Source organism: Delphinus delphis, chromosome 2 (genome assembly GCF_949987515.2).
Source record: "Delphinus delphis chromosome 2, mDelDel1.2, whole genome shotgun sequence".
In the NCBI taxonomy this organism is placed as follows: Eukaryota; Metazoa; Chordata; class Mammalia; order Artiodactyla; family Delphinidae; genus Delphinus; species Delphinus delphis.
This window is the reverse complement of record NC_082684.1, coordinates 84,666,185-84,691,530: the sequence shown is the minus strand read 5'-3', so window position 1 is coordinate 84,691,530 and position 25,346 is coordinate 84,666,185. Positions and strand designations below refer to the sequence as shown.

The window sequence follows — 25,346 nt, the reverse complement described above, 5'->3', positions numbered from 1 at the left end:
CATGCATCCCATGAAGAAGCATATAATCCAGATACGCCTGCGCAAAACACCATTTACCTCACCTTTCCCTACCTCTAATCACCTTTCCCCATACCTAGGTCTACACTACTTCTTTATCCCATAAATAGCTCAAACCTTCAGAGAGGCGGATCTGAGATTTGTTCTCCCGTCTCCTGGCTTGGCTGCCTTGTGAATAAATTATTTTTCTGCCGCAAACCTCTGTGTCTCAGCATTTGGCTTGCCACACGTTGCACAAACCAACCTGGTTTGGTAACAAAAGCATTGTCAGTGTGGCAGGGGCTGGATATTGGTCGTTCTTTATCTTCTTCTTTTCTCCATTCAACTTTTATGGATGGCTTTTGCATTAGAGCTCTGCTAGGCATAGGGGATGAATCAGGCATGAACTCTATCCTGGAAGAGTGAGCAGCCCAGTGGGGTAGACAGGCTAGAAAGCAAATAATCATTGAACCAAGTGTAATAGAGGTAAACAAGCCTCAAGAGCAAAGAAAGATAAAAAGATTAATTCCACTAAGATGGTGGTCTGGGAAAGTTTCCCAGAGGAAACGGGTTTTTATTCCCTCTAAAGTAAAGTTAATATTTTTTCTTATTAGAAAAGAAATACATGCTTATTTCAGAAAAATGAGGAAAAATATGGAAAAGATATTAAAAACATTCCTTTCTCACCGCCAAGACAACATAGTTAATCTCTTAGTGTATCACAAGAGGTACTAATCAAACCGAGTCCTTAAAAATGAGTAGCAGGTATTGGTGAAGTTCTGTTCCGTAGGCAGTGGGATGGGTACCTCATTGCTTTTCACTGATTCATTGCAAGGTACCTATGCATCAAATGTACTCTTTTTTATTATTAATTAATTAATTAAATTTTGGCTGTGTTGGGTCTTCATTGCTCCGTGTGAGCTTTCTCTAGTTGCGGTGAGCGGGGGCTACTCTTCGTTGCAGTGCACGGGCTTCTCATTGCGGTGGCTTCTCTTGTTGCAGAGCACGGGCTGTAGGCACACGGGCTTCAGTAGTTGTGGCACGCGGGCTTAGTTGCTCTGTGGTATGTGGGATCTTAGTTCCCTGACCAGGGCTTGAACCCATGTCCCCTGCATTGGCAGGTGGAGTCTTTTTTTTTTTTTTTTTTTTTTTTTGCGGTATGCGGGTCTCTCACTGTTGTGGCCTCTCCCGTTGCGGAGCACAGGCTCCGGACGCGCAGGCTCAGCGGCCATGGCTCACGGGCCCAGCCGCTCCGCGGCATGTGGGATCTTCCCGGACCGGGGCACGAACCCCTGTCCCCTGCATCAGCAGGCGGACTCTCAACCACTGCGCCACCAGGGAAGCCCTGGCGGCTGGATTCTTAACCATTGCGCCACCAGGGAAGTCCTCAAGTGTCTCTTAAATGTGTAAAATATCTCACAATTAAAAAGTGAATAAATAATATCTAGTAAAGGATTTGGGAAGGACTGGTCTAGATATTTCAGCTCCCACTAAACTAATATTTAACTTTTAAGGAAAGTTGATGATAAAATTGGAACCATAGTGCACAAAATCATGTCTTTTTAGTTTCTAAAATTACAAGTTGCATAAAATCACAGGAGTAAAATAGAATTATAGAAGGAACTATGGGCCACAGGTAGTAGAAAAAAATGATTAACTCAGATTAAAAACAAAGAAAAAAACCTGAAATGGTATCTGAACCAATTTAAGCAATCAGAGATAAACCTAAGTTTCAGCCTCAGCCAAATGTTAAAAAATGTTATCATTAGAGGAATGAATTTTATTTACATTCTGGAAATAAAAGTTTTATAACCCTGTCCTTGATTAATGTTAAAACGACAATGTAAGGTTTAAGATTTTTTTTTAATGATGGGGTGTGCATCTACAATAGAAATTTTTAGGTTTCAACTGGCAGAAGCTGGCCCTGGGGACTCAGGGACCTCTTGTGGATAACCAACAATTTATCAGTTCTAATCTGAAATGCCAGTCACTATTGTCTAGTGCTTAGTAAATGGTTTGGGTAAAAATGCATAAACAAATTAAGCTGAAATCAAACAAAGTCTGAGTTATGACCCAGTGTTAAGGAAAGGTGGGAGGGGGGTCGCGTTTTCCAGGTAGAGAAAGGGTCATTCTAGGCAGAAAGCAGCAGTCGAAAAGCTAGAAAGGGTGAATACGCGGAGCATATTCCGGGAACACTAAGTAATCTGGTGTAAATGGAGGGAAATGGAACCTCAGCTGGCCAGACCGTTTGGGTTACTGCTCTAGCATCCGGCCCAAGGGGGTCTCCCAGCTTTCCCCCTCTTCCCGGCTTCTAACCCATTCTAGGATCCCCTTTCCTACTCTCTGCAGGTTTCTCCCCTCTGGCAGAGGCCGTGGCCCCGCCCCCTGAAAAAACCCTGCGCCGGAGGCGGAGCCTCGGTGACCTTCTCACCCCACCTTCCTATAGGCGCGCGGGGCTGACGGTCGGCACCGTTTGATGACGTCACGGTCATTGACAGCGCGAAGCGGCGGCCGCTGCGGCAGTAGAGAGCGGCGGGGTAGGAGTGTGAGTTGAGCTCCTGACAGGCCAGGGGGCCTTCAAATGGCGCGGCGGGGAGGCCAGGGCTTTGCAGCCAGGGCGGCGGGTTTGTGGTCTGCAGTGCCGTGAGGCTGGGGGAGGAGTTTGGAGGCCCAGCAACCTGACTCCGGAATCAGGGTTAGGGGGCGTGTTGGAGGGGAGGCTGCGTCCGGGCCGGCTGAACCGCGCGGTAGCCAGGTCCGGGGCTAGCAGAAACCTTAGGGTCGGGACTAGGGTGAGGGTGGTGGGTGTCCAGGGTCTGGGCAAGATTATCTCCAGGGGTTCAGCCTTGGAGGTGGGTGGACCACGCTCACGAATCTCTCCTCCTCCCTCGCCCGCTTGCTCTCGGTGGCTCACGCGGGCTGCAGGTGCAGCATGTCTAGTCTGGGGGCCTTGGGTGGCACCCGCGCCGGGCTAGGACTGTTGCTGGGCACCGCCGCGGGCCTTGGATTCCTATGTGCCCTTTACAGCCAGCGGTGGAAACGGGGCCAGAGCCAGAGCCAGCCCAGCTCCCTGGACTACATACAGACTTCAGAGCCTGGACGCCAGGGTAGGAGACGGTCCCTTGAGGCCGGCCTCATTGACTGCTGAGGGGTGGGCCTGGGGTCGGGGCTGCCTTTAGCAGAATCTGTGGGACAGGACAACGGAGGAAGGAATAGGAGGGTGGGTGCGAGGCCCGAGAGTTTCACGTTTGGGGAAAGTTTATTGAAAAGGAAAAGCAGTCTTCCTCTTCTGTCGTCTTTCTCCTGTAATCGCAGGAAAGTATACTGCGAAAAGGCTTAGCCTTCACGTTTAGTTCTGGCCACAGGAGTGCTATATATATATTAAAGGCACTTGATTAGTGTGGGTGAGCTGTTTAATAAGTAGAGGAAAAGTCCAAAAGAAGGTAAAAGGAAAAACTAGTCTTGTAGGAATTAAAATTTTTTGAGGCTTATGTATTAAATTAGGTGTTAAATTTTGCAGGCACCTTGGAGACTACCTAGGCCAAGTTTTAAAAATCCTTCTTATAAGTCGATATTGAAAAAGATTGTGTAACTTTCCCGAGGCTGTCACAGAGCAAGCAAGTGGCAGCTGCGCTGCTTGCTCTCCTGAGTGGCCTGGTCACCTGTTCCTGTGGACTTTCCACAGCATGGGGCTGGGAGTGCACTTACTGCAATTGAAGCTGAATATGGCTGGGAGCCAGCCACGGCTGAAATGGGTAGTGCTTTCGGTTTTGTAAAAACTTTCCTTAACTAATTGGAGCAAAGCATCTAGGGCTGGTTCAAACCACTCCCAGGTGTGTGTGATAGAGGAGCATTTCAAATCATCTCGCCCTGTGTTAATTGGGAACAAGTGTTTCCTCTGATTACCAAATGCCAGATAGTTTGGAAAAGTTCGTTTTTGAAGTCTTCAAAGAGTTGTCACCTTAGATTGCAATCATTTGTCAGCATTTTATAGCACTAGGTAGTAACCTGGTGTTGCAAATGTGCTTGTCCTTCCTTTCTTTTCCTTGTATTTTGTTTGTTTGTAATTTCTTAGCTATAGTGTTTCTTCTGCTGAGGTTGGGAGAAAGTGGCCACATTCCCAGGGATCTTTCTTGCTTTACCTACTGGAACACTGTTGGGTGTGTATTGTAATCTGGCCTAGATTGTTACTAGATTTCCTTTAACAGCTTTATGCTTGCTTGGACTGTGGGTCCTGCCTTACTGGTTTCTTCTCTGTTTTTACATTTTCCAGTCCACTTGCCTTAGGTAGCTGTCAGTTTTCTAGCATTTACTGTTAGCATTTACCTAGAGCTCAATTCAGGGCTCGGCAATGGTGTTTTTCCAATGGGGTTTGGGTGGGCTTTTCCCAGTGTACCTTTTCTCTCAGTAACTGCCCCTTTTCTCCTTGCCCCTCTCTGATGATACTAAATGAAGCTCTTGAGAGGAGCTCAGAGTTTTCTTTGCCATTCTTTGTAAAATGAAAGATCAGAGTTTGAGTGAGCTCAATTTTAATTTTGCTGTGGGTTAGTATTGACTGCCTGGGATTTGGGCATGAAATATAGTCAGATAAACGGTTTTCTTTTACTCTATCAGGACAGCTGTCCTTCCTTCTGGATACCACACTCTTGTGAGCATTTTACATGATCTGCCATGGTATGCAGTACTGCTGAAGGGCCCTGGTGTGGAAGATTTTTGGAACAGGGGGCTCTTGTTTGGAGGTTGGGACCTTGATTTTTTTCTGGATCATTACCTGGGACTCGTGAACATATGCTGTCTGAGCCTCAAAGATCTTTGTAAATTGAACTCCAGTGAGAAACAAGTGTTTCTGAATTCTGGGTGCGAGATCGTTTCCTCACTCTCTCTCATGGGCATCAATGTCTCCTGTCCTCCTTCCTGCAGTGAGGCCGTTGCGGGCAGCTCCAGGTGAGGCTGGTGATGCTGCGGTGCTGCCGAGCCTTCCACGAGAAGGGCAGGAGGAGGTGCTGGGCCGTCTGGAGTTTGTGCTGACCAGCCTGCTGGCGCTGCGTGGGGAGGTGGAGGAGCTGAGGCGCAGCCTGCAGGGGCTTGCTGGGCAGATTGTGGGCGAGGTCCGGTAAGTAATGCAGCCTCCTTTTCTGCCTTGTCCCCCACTTCCCAGCTTTTCCCTGTCCCTACAGCTTTTCAGCCTTTGCTGTCCGTCTCAGGACGAAGCCAGTTTTATAGCTTCTCACCTAATTGGCAGGGAAGCCATGTGCTTGATTCCTTGCCTTGCACAAGTTCTTGCTGCTTTTGGGCCCTCATGGTCTGTTGTAGCAGCTGAAATGCTTTGTTCTGACTCAACTGGTCTGCCGTGCAGGCTGGGGCCAGCGAGCTGCCCTGCTTGCTCTCCTGAGGGTAGAGACCCAGGATTTTCTCTGCTTTTAGCTCTTTAATGAGCAGCAGTAGTAAGAGGCTCCCTCATGGTGAGGGAAAAGGCAGGCTGGATGGGGCCCAATGGCACCTTCTAGAAACGAGCCTGCTTTTCAGATCCCACCTGGAAGAGAACCAGAAAGTGGCTCGGCGGCGAAGGTTCCCATTTGCCCGGGAGAGGAGTGACTCCACCGGCTCCAGCTCTGTCTACTTCACGGCCACCTCGGGAGCCACTTTCACAGATGCTGAGAGCGAAGGCGGGTGAGTCTTCTCTCCTGGAGACAGCTGCGGCTTCAGCCAGGTTACGTTTTGTAAAAGTAATGTTTATAATGGAAAATTCACACCAAGCTGCTGTAAATAATTTTTGGAACAAGGTAAGGGTATAAATAAATGAAATACAGAACAGTTGAAATAAGAAAAACCATCCACCAAAAACAAAAACACCACTTCTTACCTAAAAAAGAAAAACCATCCACCTTATGTCATCCAGACAAGTTGAAATGTTAACAGTGGTTAGTGCTTGCATCTGTTATTTTCCTCCGAGTAGGTTTGTTTTTTATGCAGTTATTATATCTTTTACTTTTGTTTTCCTGTAACATTGGTTGGGCGTTTCCCTGTGTTACCACAAGGACTTTGTAAGCTTTGTCTTAAGACTGCTTCCTTCACTGAGTGGCTGGGCCAGGTCTACAGAGCTCTGTAAGCACTAAGCATTCTCCCTCCCTCAGGAAGTTCTCTTCCCATGGGAGAGGCCTGCTCATGCATCTTTGCCATCTTCACAGGTGGGCGGTGACTCACCTGAGTAATTGGTGGCCCAGCAGGTCTGACCACAGGCCTTACTGTGAGTGAGACAGGGCCGCAGGCAGGAGTCTGGTGGACAACCCCCAAACTTGGGCAGGCAAAGGGCTTTTTGATTTTAAACCACTAATGCCATTTTGAAACTTTGGTCCCAAGGATGGAGTCTGAATGAACATCTTTGTTGGGGTGCCCGATGCTGTAGGTGGCAGCATCTGCCCTTCTCTGCTGTGAGGTCCAGTCATCCAGGTGGCCTATGTGAGGTCTAGAGGCTGGTCTCTCCTTGGTGGCCTCTGATGACCTTTCTTCCTCCTCAAGGAAGAGCCTGGCGAAGTGAACAGTCAAGCCTTCTGTCAGGTCAGAATGACTGGTTTAGCTAAAAACATGCACACGGAAACTAAAAGCTAAAACCAGCCATTCAGGATGATCTTCGCAGCATGTCCCTCTTCAGCTGAAAACACTTTATAGTATTAACTACTGTTTATCCTTCCTCTGTAACAGACACTGTGCAATGCACTTCAGAGGTATTTCCTTATTTAATCCTCACAAGGTTCCTGTGAAGTAGGTGATGTTCTTTGCCCTGTTTCTCAGACAGAGACTTGTCTGACTTCTCAGACAGAGACTTGTCTGACTTCTCAGACAGAGGCTTAGAGAGATTTGATGCATGCTTTCCCAGGGTTATACAGCTCCTAAGCACAGGCTCAGCCAGGCTCATCTGCCTTCTGAGGCATGGCTTGGTCGTCAGGGCACAGAAGGGCCTTCACAAGAAGACATGTCGCCTGCAGTCCCGTGCAGGTCTTCCCATTGATTAAGAGCTGCCTCAGGGGCTTCCCTGGTGGCACAGTAGTTAAGAATCCGCCTGCCAATGCAGGGAACACAGGTTCAATCCCTGTTCTGGGAAGATCCCACATGCCATGGAGCAACTAAGCCCGTGCGCCACAACTACTGAGACTGCGCTCTAGAGCCTGTGAGCCATAACTACTGAAGCCCGCGTGCCTAGAGCCCATGCTCCACAGTGAGAGAAGCCACCGTAATGAGAAGCCTGTGCACCGCAACAAAGAGTAGCCCCCGCTCGCCGCAACTAGAGAAAGCCCACACATAGCAACGAAGACCCAATGCAGCCAAAAATAAATAAATAAATAAATTTATTTAAAAAAAAAAAGAGCGAGCTGCCACGGCTCACTGCCCAGGGAAGACCTGTCCAGAGCAGTATGGTCTGTTCAGTACATCTTCTTCAGAAGTTTCAGCCTTGTTTTCTTGTTTGAACCATTATATTCTCCCGCCTCCTTATCTGGTTTTCTAAGAAAATTAAGAGTAGTATTTCTCTCTTTTTCCATGTCACTGCCATTGGGCATCTGTGCTGAATTTAACTATTGCTCAGGTGCCTCTTGAAATAAGTGAGGTCTTGGTAAAAAGCTTTGGTCCTCCATTCATGACTGCTGTTGCCTGGGTTGTCTGATCCCTATTATCTGTATTCTCAAGGGCTCAAAGAAGTAGCCCTTTTCTATTCAATTTACCTAGTACCTCTGGACTGAAACATGCTTCCAGAGGGCTGTGTTAGAGGGGGCAAAAATGAAATTAAAATGTGACACATTTGGGAACTTCCCTGGTGGTGCAGTGGTTAAGAATCTGCCTGCCAACGTAGGGGATATGGGTTTGAGCCCTGGTCCGGGAAGATCCCACATGCCGTGGAGCAACTAAGCCTGTGTGCCACAGCTACTGAGCCTGCACTCTAGAGCCCGCAAGCCACAACTACTGAGCCTGTGTGCCACAACTACTGAAGCCCGTGTGCCTAGAGCCCATGCTCCACAATAAGAGAAGCCACCACAGTGAAAAGCTGTGCATCACAACGAAGAGTAGCCCCCGCTCGCCGCAACTAGGAAAAGCCCCCGTGCATCAACTAAGACCCAACACAGCCATAAATAAATAAGTTAATTAAAAAAATAAAAATGGACACATCTGGATTGAAAAGAAAGGACAAAATAGTTGATAGTGGGCCCTGAGACTTAAGGAGCATCTCTCTGCGACCCAAGGAAGCCGATCACTTGCCATTTGAACTTTATAACAGCATAGAACAGAAGGAGAGGTCACAGCTCTGCCCAAGACCAGGATACTAGAACTCAAACACCTTAGTGGTGATCTTTAGTAATTGTACAAACTTCTGGGGGTAGTGAGAGCCAGAGTGATTAACCAGGGAAGCGTGCAGGTGCTTCACAGCTTGGGATGCTCACTGGGGCTCCCAAGGCCCTAAAGGGCAGGACTGGTGTGAGAGGAAGGGTGTCTTTCTTAATTACAGCTCTAGCAGGCTCAGCCCCATGATCGACCCTAAGGCACGTGGAAGCCGATGGTCGTGCGTGGTTCAAGACTCTGGTTTAGCTGGCTGCTATCTGGAGCAGTGGCCATGGTGAATCGTTCATTTTGCCATGGTCATGGTCCAGGGGGAATTCTGGGAGGAGACCAGAATTCTGGAATGACTGGTCTGGAATGACTTTAAACATGTGGGCCCTGGGGAAGGAGAGCTTTTTTGAGGGATGAAAGAATAGGATGGTTTGATGGGCTACTCTACTCCACTGAAAGCTGTGTTCCCTCTTTCTTCCAAATAAATAGCAACTTTGAGCTCCCAGGGGATCAACTGAATGTGGTAGAGTCAGAATCACTGGGTGGGTCCGTGAGCTTGTTCTCAGAGCATTGTTCCAAACACAGCTTTAGTTCCCTCCCTGTCAAAACCTAACTTGCCCTACAGCTCCTCTGGCAAGCCTTCCCAGGCATCCCAGCCAGGAGCAACTGCCTGCAGCCTCATTGCCACTCCTTCTTGGGCCTTTATCACCTCATTCTGCTAGGTCTTATCTTCCCCCACCACTGAGAGTCTCTCAGGGTCAGGGCCCAGGCCTGGTTGTCTTTGAATGCCTCAGCTCAGCACCTCTAATGGGGCTTAGGAGTTGAAAGAAAGAAAAGTAGTTGCCAGGAGGGGGTGCGTCTATAACCGAGTTCTTGATCACTGACCTGGGGGCTCTCCTCAAGGAGTAGAGGTGACCTCCTTGCTTCAAGGGAGCCTTGGGTCCTCGCCCTGCTGTGGGAACAGTGTGTCCTCCTGAGTGCACAGGTCCAAAGGGCCTTTTCAAAGGTCTCTGCAGTCTTTGACTCATCTCAAAAGCTGCCGGGCATGTTAAACAAAAGGGCCACCCCTTTTTCTCTGGTGGATTTCTCCAGAGGCTGGGTTGGTGGTTCAAGAAATGTGAGAGAATGCTGTGAATGTCGAGACAGCAGCCCTTGAGCTCTGGCATGTGAAAACTCTCTTTTGGAAGAGATGGGGCTGGAAGCCCATGGAAGTCCAGGTGGCCGATGTCTGTATTCACTCAACAAGTGTTTGCCAGCCCGCTGCATGTAAGGCAGCAGGGTTGCAGATTAGTGAGGCAGAGCTCCTTGAAGTGGGGCTGAGGTGCAATAAAAGGTCTCCTCGCCACGCCGGCCTCGCTAGAGCCTCCCTGGCTCACAGGGCTCTACCAGCTCTCACTCTGGGTGGCAGCAAGGCCCCTCCTGACCTCTCCTTTTCCTTGTCCAAGTGAGCTTCCTGGCCATTAGGACCCAGCAGGATCACAGCATTGCAGGTCCTTCCTCTTAGCCTAGCTCCCTGGAGAGACTATGCTGATGCCTGTGCTCCAGCAGGGATGAGAGCAGGGGTCCCTCCCTGGGAGATTCCTGATCTGACAAGGTAGCCTTCAGCTGAACAGGGAATGGGGTCTCCTTTTTGCAGTGGGAGATGATGGGACTCAAGCTCGCACCCCCCAAAAAATCCATTTACTCATTTTACCTTTGGGCCTGGCTGGGCTGAGTAGGGGCACTGGTAGATGCTGATTTGGCTGATTTGACTTTCTCGTTTGGGGCAGGTTATTGTCTAAGCCTAGGAATTGGTAGCGAGTTTCTCTAGGCTGTCTCTGTGGTCTTGCTCATCATCACCCAGGTTGGTTGTGAAATCTGCTACCACTTTTCCTTGTCCCTTTAATTTCTAAAGTTTTTACTGCAAATTGCTAGAGTGGAGAGATACTTGGATAACCTCTTAAAAAGCAAGGTTAGGAAGGTTACAGGTTACCTACAAGTACCTCAAAAGTTCCTGTAATAGATGTAACTGGAGCCCCTTTGTTAAATGAGTCTGAAAGCTCCTCTATAAAGAAACAGCATGGGGCTTCCCTGGTGGCACAGTGGTTGAGAGTCCGCCTGCCGATGCAGGGGACACGGGTTCGTGTCCCGGTCCAGGAGGATCCCACATGCTGCGGAGCGGCTGGGCCCGTGAGCCATGGCCGCTGAGCCTGCGCGTCCGGAGCCTGTGCTCCGCAATGGGAGAGGCCACAACAGTGAGAGGCCCGCGTACCACAAAAAAAAAACAGCATGCGTGGTTTGGGCATCAAGTCTGGTTTCTCACCTGCTGCCTTCTGGAGCTGGCCCCCTCGTCATCTCTGGCTTTCTGGATGAGGAAGACAGCACTTCGGCCTGCAGCATTCAGCCCCTGACCTTAGGCTGTCTTGTATTGACTTTATTCGTACATGTCTCTCCTTCAGGTCTGATCGCTCCAGTCATAGGGGTCCTACCCCTTTCATTCCAGGACAGAGAAAGGCTTATCCTTAAGTGACTCAAAGATCTTCCTTGTGCCTTGGAACCTTCTGGCTTTGATGGAATTTGCTTCTCCTTCACTCAGTCTGGAGGGCTCTTTGGTATCTGGTTGTGACCCCTGGAAGCCTTATCTTCTGCTCTACTCAGCTTTTGTCTGATTCATTTGGCAATTAGGGAACACACCATAATCAGCTGCTGGTGGAGGCCAAGATCCAAGAGAAACTTGGCTTCCTCTTCACTGGCTGCATCAGGGTTGGGCTCCCTAGGAGACATCTGGCTCATAGCGGCCCCACAGACACCTTCCCAAGGGATTGTTCGCATCTTTCTCCTTTCTTGCTTCCAGCTGCAAAAGGGCCCCTCCCCAGCCCCGGCAACTTCCCAGGGTTTTCAAGGGCTACTCCTGTTGTGGTTTAGGTTTGGTTGCTGACTTGGGACAGAGGTATGCACTGAATTGAGAAAGAAAATGTGGGTATTTGTGGCCGCCCATGGCCGCAGAGACTGGCACCCACCCATGTTGGTTCTGGCAGGTGCATTTGGCTGATAAAGCAAAAATGATTGACAGACCCTTAGCCTAGTGAGCCATCTAGCTCAGGAGATCAGCTCCACCTACATCTTAAGGTTGTTTTTTTTTTTAACATCTTTATTGGGGTATAATTGCTTTACAATGGTGTGTTAGTTTCTGCTTTATAACAAAGTGAATCAGTTATACATATACATATGTTCCCATATCTCTTCCCTCTTGCGTCTCCCTCCCTCCCACCCTCCCTATCCCACCACTCCAGGCGGTCACAAAGCACCGAGCTGATCTCCCTGTGCTATGCGGCTGCTTCCCACTAGCTATCTACCTTACGTTTGGTAGTGTATATATGTCATGTCTCTCTCTCGCTTTGTCACAGCTCACCCTTCCCCCTCCCCTCTCATTGATTGATTTGCATATATTGAAGAATCCTTGCATTCCTGGGATAAAACCCACTTGATCATGGTGTATGATCCTCCTAATGTGCTATTGGATTCTGTTTGCTAGTATTTTGTTGAGGATGTTGCATCTATGTTCATCAGAGATATTGGCCTGTAATTTTCATTTTTTGTGACATCTTTGTCTGATTTTGGTATCAGGGTGCTGGTGGCCTCATAGAATGAGTTTGGGAGTGTTCCTCCCTCTGCTATATTTTGGAAGAGTTTGAGAAGGATAGGTGTTAGCTTTTCTCTAAATGTTTGATAGAATTCGCCTGTGAAGCCATCTGGTCCTGGGCTTTTGCTTGTTGGAAGATTTTTAATCACAGTTTCAATTTCAGTGCTTGTGATTGGTCTGTTCATATTTTCTGTTTCTTCCTGATTCAGTCTTGGCGGGTTGTGCATTTCTAAGAATTTGTCCATTTCTTCCAGGTTGTCCATTTTATTGGCATAGAGGCTTGTAGTACTCTCATGATCTTTTGTATTTCTGCAGTGTCAGTTGTTACTTCTCCTTTTTCATTTCTAATTCTATTGATTTGAGTCTTCTCCCTTTTTTTCTTGATGAGTCTGGCTAATGGTTTATCAATTTTGTTTATCTTCTCAAAGAACCAGCTTTTAGTGTTATTGATCTTTGCTATCATTTCCTTCATTTCTTTTTCATTTATTTCTAGGTATTTTTTGATTTCCTCTTTTATTTCTTCAGTGATCACTTCGTTATTAAGTAGTGTATTGTTTAGCCTCCATGTGTTTGTATTTTTTACAGATCTTTTCCTGTAATTGATATTGAGTCTCATAGCGTTGTGGTCGGAAAAGATACTTGATACAATTTCAATTTTCTTAAATTTACCAAGGCTTGATTTGTGACCCAAGATATGATCTATCGTGGAGAATGTTCCATGAGCACTTGAGAAAAATGTGTATTCTGTTGTTTTTGGATGGAGTGTCCTATAAATATCAATTAAGTCCATCTTGTTTAATGTATCATTTAAAGCTTGTGTTTCCTTATTTATTTTCATTTTGGATGATCTGTCCATTGGTGAAAGTGGGGTGTTAAAGTCCCCTACTATGAATGTGTTACTGTCGATTTCCCGTCTTATGGCTGTTAGTATTTGCCTTTTTTTTTTTTAACATCTTTATTGGAGTATAATTGCTTTACAATGGTATGTTAGTTTCAGCTTCACAACAAAATGAATCAGTTATATATATACATATGTACCCATATCTCTTGCCGCTTGCGTCTCCCTCCCTCCCACCCTCCCTATCCCACCCCTCCAGGCGGTCACAAAGCACTGAGCTGATCTCCCTGTGCTATGCGGCTGCTTCCCACTAGCTATCTACCTTACGTTTGGTAGTGTATATATGTCCATGCCTCTTTCTCGCTTTGTCACCGTTTACCCTTCCCCCTCCCCATAGCCTCAAGTCCATTCTCTGGTAAGTCTGTGCCTTTATTCCTGTTTCACCCCTAGGTTTTTCATGACATTTTTTTTCTTAAATTCCATATATATGTGTTAGCATACGGTATTTGTCTCTCTCTTTCTGACTTACTTCACTCTGTATGACAAACTCTAGGTCTATCCACCTCATTACAAATAGCTCAATTTCGTTTCTTTTTATGGCTGAGTAATATTCCATTGTATATATGTGCCACATCTTCTTTATCCATTCATCCGATGATGGACACTTAGGTTGTTTCCATCTCTGGGCTATTGTAAATAGAGCTGCAATGAACATTTTGGTACATGACTCTTTTTGAATTATGGTTTTCTCAGGGTATATGCCCAGTAGTGGGATTGCTGGGTCATATGGTAGTTCTATTTGTAGCTTTTTAAGGAACCTCCATACTGTTCTCCACAGTGGCTGTATCAATTTACATTCCCACCAACAGTGTAAGAGGGTTCCCTTTTCTCCACACCCTCTCCAGCATTTATTGTTTCTAGATTTTTTGATGATGGCCATTCTGACTGGTGTGAGATGATATCTCATTGTAGTTTTGATTTGCATTTCTCTAATGATTAGTGATGTTGAGCATTCTTTCATGTGTTTGTTGGCACTCTGTATATCTTCTTTGGAGAAATGTCTCTTTAGGTCTTCTGCCCATTTTTGGATTGGGTTGTTTGTTTTTTTGTTATTAAGCTGCAAGGGCTGCTTATAAATTTTGGAGATTAATCCTTTGTCAGTTGCTTCATTTGCAAATATTTTCTCCCATTCTGAGGGTTGTCTTTTGGTCTTGTTTATGGTTTCCTTTGCTGCGCAAAAGCTTTTAAGTTTCATTAGGTCCCATTTGTTTATTTTTGTTTTTATTTCCATTTCTCTAGGAGGTGGGTCAAAAAGGACCTTGCTGTGATTTATGTCATAGAGTGTCCTGCCTATGTTTTCCTCTAAGAGTTTGATAGTTTCTGGCCTTACATTTAGGTCTTTAATCCATTTTGAGCTTATTTTTGTGTATGGTGTTAGGGAGTGATCTAATCTCATACTTTTACATGTAGCTGTCCAGTTTTCCCAGCACCACTTATTGAATAGGCTGTCCTTTCTCCACTGTACATTCCTGCCTCCTTTGTCAAAGATAAGGTGACCATATGTGCGTGGGTTTATCTCTGGGCTTTCTATCCTGTTCCATTGATCTATATTTCTGTTTTTGTGCCAGTACCATACTGTCTTGATTACTGTAGCTTTGTAGTATAGTCTGAAGTCAGGAAGCCTGATTCCTCCAGCTCCATTTTTCATTCTCAAGATTGCTTTGGCTATTCGGGGTCTTTTGTGTTTCCATACAAATTGTGAAATTTTTTGTTCTAGTTCTGTGAAAAAGGCCAGTGGTAGTTTGATAGGGATTGCATTGAATCTGTAGATTGCTTTGGGTAGTAGAGTCATTTTCACAATGTTGATTCTTTCAATCCAAGAACATGGTATATCTCTCCATCTATTTGTATCATCTTTAATTTCTTTCATCAGTGTCTTATAATTTTCTGCATACAGGTCTTTTGTTCCTTAGGTAGGTTTATTCCTAGATATTTTATTCTTTCTGTTGCAATGGTAAATGGGAGTGTTTTCTTGATTTCACTTTCAGATTTTTCATCATTAGTGTATAGGAATGCCAGAGATTTCTGTGCATTAATTTTGTATCCTGCTACTTTACCAAATTCATTGATTAGCTCTAGTAGTTTTCTGGTAGCATCTTTAGGATTCTCTATGTATAGTATCATGTCATCTGGAAACAGTGACAGCTTTACTTCTTCTTTTCCGATTTGGATTCCTTTTATTTCCTTTTCTTCTCTGATTGCTGTGGCTAAAACTTCCAAAACTATGTTGAATAAGAGTGGTGAGAGTGGGCAACCTTGTCTTGTTCCTGATCTTAGTGGAAATGCTTTCAGTTTTTCACCATTGAGGATGATGTTGGCTGTGGGTTTGTCATATATGGCCTTTATTATGTTGAGGAAAGTTCCCACTATGCCTACTTTCTGCAGGGTTTTTATCATAAATGGGTGTTGAATTTTGTCAAAAGCTTTCTCTGCATCTATTGAGATGATCATATGGTTTTTCTCCTTCAATTTGTTAATATGGTGTATCACGTTGATTGATTTGCATATATTGAAGAATCCTTGCATACCTGGAATAAACCCCACTTGATCATGGTGTATGATCCGTTTAATGTGCTGTTGGATTCTGTTTGCTAGTATTTTGTTGAGGATCTTTGCATCTATGTTCATCAGTGATATTGGCCTGTAGTTTTCTTTCTTTGTGACATCCTTGTCTGGTTTTGGTATCAGGGTGATGGTGGCCTCGTAGAATGAGTTGGGGAGTGTTCCTCCCTCTGCTATATTTTGGAAGAGTCTGAGAAGGATAGGTGTTAGCTCTTCTCTAAATGTTTGATAGAATTCGCCTGTGAAGCCATCTGGTCCTGGGCTTTTGCTTGTTGGAAGATTTTTAATCACAGTTTCAATTTCAGTGCTTGTGATTGGTCTGTTCATATTTTCTATTTCTTCCTGATTCAGTCTCGGCAGGTTGTGCCTTTCTAAGAATTTGTCCATTTCTTCCAGGTTGTCCATTTTATTGGCATAGAGTTGCTTGTAGTAATCTCTCATGATCTTTTATATTTCTGCAGTGTCAGTTGTTACTTCTCCGTTTTCATTTCTAATTCTATTGATTTGAGTCTTCTCCCTTTTTTTCTTGATGAGTCTGGCTAATGGTTTATCAATTTTGTTTATCCTTTCAAAGAACCAGCTTTTAGTTTTATTGATCTTTGCTATCGTTTCCTTCATTTCTTTTTCATTTATTTCTGATCTGATTTTTATGATTTCTTTCCTTCTGCTAACTTTCGGGTTTTTTTGTTCTTCTTTCTCTAATTGCTTTAGGTGCAAGGTTAGGTTGTTTATTCGAGATGTTTCCTGTTTCTTAAGGTAGGATTGTATTGCTATAAACTTCCCTCTTAGAACTGCTTTTGCTGCATCCCATAGATTTTGAGTCATCATGTCTCCATTGTCATTTGTTTCTAGGTATTTTTTGATTTCCTCTTTGATTTCTTCAGTGATTTCTTCGTTATTAAGTAGTGTATTGTTTAGCCTCCATGTGTTTGTATTTTTTACAGATCTTTTCCTGTAATTGATATCGAGTCTCATAGCGTTGTGGTCGGAAAAGATACTTGATACAATTTCAATTTTCTTAAATTTACCAAGGCTTGATTTGTGACCCAAGATATGATCTATCCTGGAGAATGTTCCATGAGCACTTGAGAAAAATGTGTATTCTGTTGTTTTTGGATGGAATGTCCTATAAATATCAATTAAGTCCATCTCGTTTAATGTATCATTTAAAGCTTGTGTTTCCTTATTTATTTTCATTTTGGATGATCTGTCCATTGGTGAAAGTGGGGTGTTAAAGTCCCCTACTATGAATGTGTTACTGTCGATTTCCTCTTTTATGGCTGTCAGTATTTGCCTTATGTATTGAGGTGCTCCTATGTTGCGTGCATAAATATTTACAATTGTTATATCTTCTTCTTGGATCGATCCCTTGATCATTCTGTAGTGTCCTTCTTTGTCTCTTCTAATAGTCTTTGTTTTAAAGTCTATTTTGTCTGATATGAGAATTGCTACTCCAGCTTTCTTTTGGTTTCCATTTGCATGAAATACCTTTTTCCATCCCCTTACTTTCAGTCTGTATGTGTCTCTAGGTCTGAAGTGGGTCTCTTGTAGACAGCAAATATATGCGTCTTGTTTTTGTATCCATTCAGCCAATCTGTGTCTTTTCGTGGGAGCATTTAGTCCATTTACATTTAAGGTAATTATCGACATGTGTGTTCCCATTCCGATTTTCTTAATTGTTTTGGGTTCGTTATTGTAGGTCTTTTCCTTCTTTTGTGTTTCTTGCCTAGAGAAGTTCCTTTAGCAGTTGTTGTAGAGCTGGTTTGGTGGTGCTGAACTCTCTCAGCTTTTGCTTGTCTGTAAAGGTTTTAATTTCTCCATCAAATCTGAATGAGATCCTTGCTTGGTAGAGTAATCTTGGTTGCAGGTTTTTCTCCTTCATCACTTTCAGTATGTCCTGCCACTCCCTTCTGGCTTGCAGAGTTTCTGCTGAAAGATCAGCTGTTAACCTTATGGGGATTCCCTTGTGTGTTATTTGTTGTTTTTCCCTTGCTGCTTTTAATATGTTTTCTTTGTATTTAATTTTTGACAGTTTGATTAATATGTGTCTTGGCGTATTTCTCCTTGGATTTATCCTGTATGGGACTCTCTGTGCTTCCTGGACTTGATTAACTATTTCCTTTCTCATATTAGGGAAGTTTTCAACTATAATCTCTTCAAATATTTTCTCAGTCCCTTTCTTTTTCTCTTCTTCTTCTGGAACCCCTATAATTCGAATGTTGGTGCGTTTAATGTTGTCCCAGATGTCTCTGAGACTGTCCTCAGTTCTTTTCATTCTTTTCTCTTTATTCTGCTCTGCAGTAGTTATTTCCACTATTTTATCTTCCAGGTCACTTATCCGTTCTTCTGCCTCAGTTATTCTGCTCTTGATCCCATCCAGAGTATATTTCATTTCATTTATTGTGTTGTTCATCATTGTTTGTTTCATCTTTAGTTCTTCTAGGTCCTTGTTAAATGTTTGTTGCATTTTGTCTATTCTATTTCCAAGATTTTGGATCATCTTTACTATCATTATTCTGAATTCTTTTTCAGGTAGACTGCCTATTTCCTCTTCATTTGTTAGGTCTGGTGGGTTTTTATCTTGCTCCTTCATCTGCTGTGTGTTTTTCTGTCTTTTCATGTTGCTTATCTTACTGTGTTTGGGGTCTCCTTTTTGCAGGCTGAATGTTCGTAGTTCCTGTTGTTTTTTTGTGTCTGTCCCCAGTGGCTGAGGTTGGTTCAGTGGGTTGTGTAGGCTTCCTGGTGGAGGGTACTAGTGCCTGTGTTCTGGTGGATGAGGCTGGATCTTGTCTTTCTGGTGGGCAGGTCCACTTCTGGTGGTGTGTTTTGGGGTGTCTGTAGACTTATTATGATTTTGGGCAGCTTCTCTGCTAATGGGTGGGGTTGTGTTCCTGTCTTGCTAGTTGTTTGGCATAGGATGTCCAGCACTGTAGCTTGCTGGTCGTTGAGTGAAGCTGGGTGCTGGCATTGAGATGGAGATCTCTGGGAGATTTTCGCTGTTTGATATTATGTGCAGCTGGGAGGCCTCTTGTGGACCAGTGTCCTGAAGTTGGCTCTCCCAGCTCAGAGGCACAGCACTGACTCCCTGCTGCAGCACCAAGAGCCTTTCATCCACAGGGCTCCTTAATTTGGGATGATTCATTGTCTATTCATGTATTCCACAGATGCAGGGTACATCAAGTTGATTGTGGAGCTTTAATCCGCTGCTTCTGAGGCTGCTGGGAGAGATTTCCCTTTCTCTTCTTTGTTCTCACAGTTCCCAGGGGCTCAGCTTTGGATTTGGCCCCGCCTGTGTGTGTAGGTCACCGGAGGGCGTCTGTTCTTTGCTCAGACAGGACGGGGTTAAAGGAGCCGCTGATTCGGAGGCTCTGGCTCACTCAGGCCGGGGGGTAGGGAGGGTCACGGAGTGTGGGGCGGGCCTGCAGCGGCAGAGGCCGGCGTGACGTTGCTAGCCTGAGGGGCGCCGTGCGTTCTCCCGGGGGAGTTGTCCCTGGATCCCGGGACCCTGGCAGTGGTGGGCTGCACAGGCTCCCCGGAAGGGGGTGTGGATAGTGACCTGTGTTCGCACACAGGCTTCTTGGTGGCGGCAGCAGCGGCCTTAGCGTCTCATGTCTGTCTCTGGGCTCCGCACTTTTAGCCGCGGCTCGCGCCCGTCTCTGGAGCTTTCTTAAGCAGCGTTCTTAATCCCCTCTCCTCGTGCACCAGGAAACAAAGAGGGAAGAAAAAGTCTCTTGCCTCTTCGGCAGGTCCAGACTTTTCCCCGGACTCCCTCCCGGCTAGCCGCGGTGCACCAACGCCCTGCAGGCTGTGTTCACGCCGCCAACCTCAGTCCTCTCCCGGTGCTCCGACAGAAGCCGGAGCCTCAGCTCCCAGCCCCGCCCGCCCCGGCGGGCGAGCAGACAAGCCTCTCGGCTGGTGAGTGCTGGTCGGCCGATCCTCTGCGCTGGAATCTCTCCGCTTTGTCCTCCGCACCCCTGTTGCTGTGCTCTCCTCCGCGGCTCCCAAGCTCCCCCACTCCGCCACCCGAAGTCTCCGCCCGTGAAGGGGCTTCCTAGTGTGTGGACACTTTTCCTCCTTCACAGCTCTCTCCCGCTGGTGCAGGACCCGTCCCTATCCTTTTGTCTCTGTTTAGTTTTTTCTTTTGCCCTAACCAGGTACGTGGGGGGTTCCTTGCCTTTTGGGAGGTCTGAGGTCTTCTGCCAGCGTTCAGTATGTGCTCCTTAGGAGTTGTTCCACGCGTAGATGTATTTCTGGTGTATCTGTGGGGAGGAAGGTGATCTCCGCGTCTTACTCTTCCACCATCTTCCCGGAAGTCCAGTATTTGCCTTATATATTGAGGTGCTCCTATGTTGGGTGTATAAATATTTACAATTGTTATATCTTCTTCGTGGATCGATCCCTTGATCATTCTGTAGTGTCCTTCTTTGTCTCTTGTAATAGTCTTTATTTTAAAGTCTATTTTGTCTGATATGAGAATTGCTACTCCAGTAGCAATTCTCCAATTTCTTTTGGTTTCCATTAGCATGGGATATCTTTTTCCATGCCCTTACTTTCAGTCTGTATGTGTCTCTAGGTCTGAGGTGGGTCTCTTGTAGACAGCATATATATGGGTCTTGTTTTTGTATCCATTCAGCCAATCTGTGTCTTTTCGTGGGAGCATTTAGTCCATTTACATTTAAGGTAATTATCGATATGTATGTTCCTATTCCCATTTTCTAAATTGTTTTGAGTTCGTTATTGTAGGTCTTTTCCTTCTCTTGTGTTTCTTGCCTAGAGAAGTTCCTTTAGCATTTGTTGTAAAGCTGGTTTGGTGGTGCTGAACTCTCTCAACTTTTACTTGTCTGTAAAGGTTTTAATTTCTCCATCAAATCTGAATGAGATCCTTGCTGGGTAGAGTAATCTTGGTTGCAGGTTTTTCTCCTTCATCACTTTAGATATGTCCTGCCACTCCCTACTGGCTTGCAGAGTTTCTGCTGAAAGATCAGCTGTTAACCTTATGGGGATTCCCTTGTGTGTTATTTGTTGTTTTTCCATTGCTACTTTTAATATGCTTTCTTTGTATTTAATTTTTGAAAGTTTGATTAATATGTGTCTTGGCGTATTTCTCCTTGGATTTATCCTGTATGAGACTCTCTGTGCTTCCTGGACTTGATTAACTATTTCCTTTCCCATATTAGGGAAGTTTTCAACTATAATCTCTTCTAATATTTTTCAGTCCCTTTCTTTTTCTCTTCTTCTGGAACCCCTATAATTCGAATGTTGGTGTGTTTAATGTTGTCCCAGATGTCTCTGAGACTGTCCTCAGTTCTTTTCATTCTTTTCTCTTTATTCTGCTCTGCAGTAGTTATTTCCACTATTTTATCTTCCAGGTCACTTATCCGTTCTTCTGTCTCAGTTATTCTGCTCTTGATCCCATCTAGAGTATTTTTCATTTCATTTATTGTGTTGTTCATTGTTGTTTGTTTCATCTTTAGTTCTTCTAGGTCCTTGTTAAATGTTTGTTGCATTTTGTCTATTCTATTTCCAAGATTTTGGATCATCTTTACTATCATTATTCTGAATTCTTTTTCAGGTAGACTGCCTATTTCCTCTTCATTTGTTAGGTCTGGTGGGTTTTTATCTTGCTCCTTCATCTGCTGTGTGTTTTTCTGTCTTTTCATGTTGCTTATCTTACTGTGTTTGGGGTCTCCTTTTTGCAGGCTGCATGTTCGTAGTTCCTGTTGTTTTTTTGTGTCTGTCCCCAGTGGCTGAGGTTGGTTCAGTGGGTTGTGTAGGCTTCCTGGTGGAGGGTACTAGTGCCTGTGTTCTGGTGGATGAGGCTGGATCTTGTCTTTCTGGTGGGCAGGTCCACTTCTGGTGGTGTGTTTTGGGGTGTCTGTAGACTTATTATGATTTTGGGCAGCTTCTCTGCTAATGGGTGGGGTTGTGTTCCTGTCTTGCTAGTTGTTTGGCATAGGATGTCCAGCACTGTAGCTTGCTGGTCGTTGAGTGAAGCTGGGTGCTGGCATTGAGATGGAGATCTCTGGGAGATTTTCGCTGTTTGATATTATGTGCAGCTGGGAGGCCTCTTGTGGACCAGTGTCCTGAAGTTGGCTCTCCCAGCTCAGAGGCACAGCACTGACTCCCTGCTGCAGCACCAAGAGCCTTTCATCCACAGGGCTCCTTAATTTGGGATGATTCATTGTCTATTCATGTATTCCACAGATGCAGGGTACATCAAGTTGATTGTGGAGCTTTAATCCGCTGCTTCTGAGGCTGCTGGGAGAGATTTCCCTTTCTCTTCTTTGTTCTCACAGTTCCCAGGGGCTCAGCTTTGGATTTGGCCCCGCCTGTGTGTGTAGGTCACCGGAGGGCGTCTGTTCTTTGCTCAGACAGGACGGGGTTAAAGGAGCCGCTGATTCGGAGGCTCTGGCTCACTCAGGCCGGGGGGTAGGGAGGGTCACGGAGTGTGGGGCGGGCCTGCAGCGGCAGAGGCCGGCGTGACGTTGCTAGCCTGAGGGGCGCCGTGCGTTCTCCCGGGGGAGTTGTCCCTGGATCCCGGGACCCTGGCAGTGGTGGGCTGCACAGGCTCCCCGGAAGGGGGTGTGGATAGTGACCTGTGTTCGCACACAGGCTTCTTGGTGGCGGCAGCAGCGGCCTTAGCGTCTCATGTCTGTCTCTGGGCTCCGCACTTTTAGCCGCGGCTCGCGCCCGTCTCTGGAGCTTTCTTAAGCAGCGTTCTTAATCCCCTCTCCTCGTGCACCAGGAAACAAAGAGGGAAGAAAAAGTCTCTTGCCTCTTCGGCAGGTCCAGACTTTTCCCCGGACTCCCTCCCGGCTAGCCGCGGTGCACCAACGCCCTGCAGGCTGTGTTCACGCCGCCAACCTCAGTCCTCTCCCGGTGCTCCGACAGAAGCCGGAGCCTCAGCTCCCAGCCCCGCCCGCCCCGGCGGGCGAGCAGACAAGCCTCTCGGCTGGTGAGTGCTGGTCGGCCGATCCTCTGCGCTGGAATCTCTCCGCTTTGTCCTCCGCACCCCTGTTGCTGTGCTCTCCTCCGCGGCTCCCAAGCTCCCCCACTCCGCCACCCGAAGTCTCCGCCCGTGAAGGGGCTTCCTAGTGTGTGGACACTTTTCCTCCTTCACAGCTCTCTCCCGCTGGTGCAGGACCCGTCCCTATCCTTTTGTCTCTGTTTAGTTTTTTCTTTTGCCCTAACCAGGTACGTGGGGGGTTCCTTGCCTTTTGGGAGGTCTGAGGTCTTCTGCCAGCGTTCAGTATGTGCTCCTTAGGAGTTGTTCCACGCGTAGATGTATTTCTGGTGTATCTGTGGGGAGGAAGGTGATCTCCGCGTCTTACTCTTCCACCATCTTCCCGGAAGTCCAGTATTTGCCTTATATATTGAGGTGCTCCTATGTTGGGTGTATAAATATTTACAATTGTTATATCTTCTTCGTGGATCGATCCCTTGATCATTCTGTAGTGTCCTTCTTTGTCTCTTGTAATAGTCTTTATTTTAAAGTCTATTTTGTCTGATATGAGAATTGCTACTCCAGTAGCAATTCTCCAATTTCTTTTGGTTTCCATTAGCATGGGATATCTTTTTCCATGCCCTTACTTTCAGTCTGTATGTGTCTCTAGGTCTGAGGTGGGTCTCTTGTAGACAGCATATATATGGGTCTTGTTTTTGTATCCATTCAGCCAATCTGTGTCTTTTCGTGGGAGCATTTAGTCCATTTACATTTAAGGTAATTATCGATATGTATGTTCCTATTCCCATTTTCTAAATTGTTTTGAGTTCGTTATTGTAGGTCTTTTCCTTCTCTTGTGTTTCTTGCCTAGAGAAGTTCCTTTAGCATTTGTTGTAAAGCTGGTTTGGTGGTGCTGAACTCTCTCAACTTTTACTTGTCTGTAAAGGTTTTAATTTCTCCATCAAATCTGAATGAGATCCTTGCTGGGTAGAGTAATCTTGGTTGCAGGTTTTTCTCCTTCATCACTTTAGATATGTCCTGCCACTCCCTACTGGCTTGCAGAGTTTCTGCTGAAAGATCAGCTGTTAACCTTATGGGGATTCCCTTGTGTGTTATTTGTTGTTTTTCCATTGCTACTTTTAATATGCTTTCTTTGTATTTAATTTTTGAAAGTTTGATTAATATGTGTCTTGGCGTATTTCTCCTTGGATTTATCCTGTATGAGACTCTCTGTGCTTCCTGGACTTGATTAACTATTTCCTTTCCCATATTAGGGAAGTTTTCAACTATAATCTCTTCTAATATTTTTCAGTCCCTTTCTTTTTCTCTTCTTCTGGAACCCCTATAATTCGAATGTTGGTGTGTTTAATGTTGTCCCAGATGTCTCTGAGACTGTCCTCAGTTCTTTTCATTCTTTTCTCTTTATTCTGCTCTGCAGTAGTTATTTCCACTATTTTATCTTCCAGGTCACTTATCCGTTCTTCTGTCTCAGTTATTCTGCTCTTGATCCCATCTAGAGTATTTTTCATTTCATTTATTGTGTTGTTCATTGTTGTTTGTTTCATCTTTAGTTCTTCTAGGTCCTTGTTAAATGTTTGTTGCATTTTGTCTATTCTATTTCCAAGATTTTGGATCATCTTTACTATCATTCTGAATTCTTTTTCAGGTAGACTGCCTATTTCCTCTTCATTTGTTAGGTCTGGTGGGTTTTTATCTTGCTCCTTCATCTGCTGTGTGTTTTTCTATCTTCTCATTTTGCTTATCTTACTGTGTTTGGGGTCTCCTTTTTGCAGGCTGCAGGTTCGTAGTTCCCGTTGTTTTTGGTGTCTGTCCCCAGTGGCTGAGGTTGGTTCAGTGGGTTGTGTAGGCTTCCTGGTGGAGGGGACTAGTGCTTGTGTTCTGATGGATGAGGCTGGATCTTGTCTCTCTGGTGGGCAGGTCCACGTCTGGTGGTGTGTTTTGGGGTGTCTGTGGACTTATTATTTTAGACATCCTCTCTGCTAATGGGTGGTGTTGTGTTCCTGTTTTGCTAGTTGTTTGGCATAGGGTGTCCAGCACTGTAGCTTGCTGGTCGTTGAGTGAAGTTGGGTGCTGGCGTTAAGATGGAGATCTCTGGGAGATTTTCGCCATTTGATATTAGGTGGAGCTGGAAGGTCTCTTGTGGACCAGTGTCCTGCGGCGGCAGAGGCCGGCGTGACGTGGCACAAGCCTGAGGCGCACCGTGCGTTCTCCCGGGGAAGTTGTCCCTGGATCCCGGGACCCTGGCTGTGGCGGGCTGCACAGGCTCCCGGAAGGCGGGTGTGGATAGTGACCTGTGCTCGCACACAGGCTTTTTGGCGGTGGCAGCAGCAGGCTTAGCGTCTCCTGCCCATCTCTGGGGTCCGCGCCTTTAGCTGTGGCTCGGGCCCGTCCCTGGAGCTCCTTTAAGCAGTGCTGTTAATCCCCTCTCCTCGTGCACCAGGAAACAAAGAGGGAAGAAAAAGTCTCTTGCCTCTTCGGCAGCTCCAGACCTTTTCCTGGACTCCCTCCCGGCTAGCCGTGGTGCACTAACCCCTGCAGGCTGTGTTCACGCCGCCAACCCCAGTCCTCTCCCTGCGCTCTGACCAAAGCCGGAGCCTCAGCTCGCAGCCCCGCCCGTCCTGGCGGGTGAGCAGACAAGCCTCTCGGGCTGGTGAGTGCCGGTCGGCACCGATCCTCTGTGCGGGAATCCCTCCGCTTTGACCTCCGCACCCCTGTTGCTGCGCTCTCCTCCGCGGCTGCGAAGCTCCCCCTCGCCAGCCACCCGCAGTCTCTGCCTGCGAAGGGGCTTCCTAGTGTGTGGAAACCTTTCCTCCTTCACAGCTCCCTCCCACTGGTGCAGGTCCCGTCCCTATTCTTTTGTCTCTGTTTTTTCTTTTTTTTTCTTTTGCCCTACCCAGGTAGGTGGGGAGTTTCTTGCCTTTTGGGAGGTCTGAGGTCTTCTGCCAGCGTTCAGTAGGTGTTCTGTAGGAGTTGTTCCACGTGTA

The 25,346-nt window shown here is 46.1% G+C and overlaps 1 protein-coding gene across 2 annotated transcripts in view; it reads left to right on the top strand.

Annotated features, from left to right (window-relative positions):
• The first annotated feature begins 2,482 nt into the window (after positions 1-2,482).
• The window catches only part of RMDN3 (regulator of microtubule dynamics 3), a 31,930-nt gene continuing 9,066 nt past the window's right edge, over positions 2,483-25,346 (top strand). The window contains exons 1-4 of one of the 2 annotated variants that reach the window (XM_060005001.1): positions 2,483-2,542; positions 2,923-3,104; positions 4,918-5,110; positions 5,524-5,667. In XM_060005001.1, the coding sequence (XP_059860984.1) occupies positions 2,930-3,104; positions 4,918-5,110; positions 5,524-5,667 (512 nt within the window). In that variant the 5' untranslated portion in view covers positions 2,483-2,542; positions 2,923-2,929. Of the gene's footprint in view, positions 2,543-2,574; positions 2,693-2,922; positions 3,105-4,917; positions 5,111-5,523; positions 5,668-25,346 lie in introns of those variants that run through there. The other variant, XM_060005000.1, reaches the window with a different exon arrangement.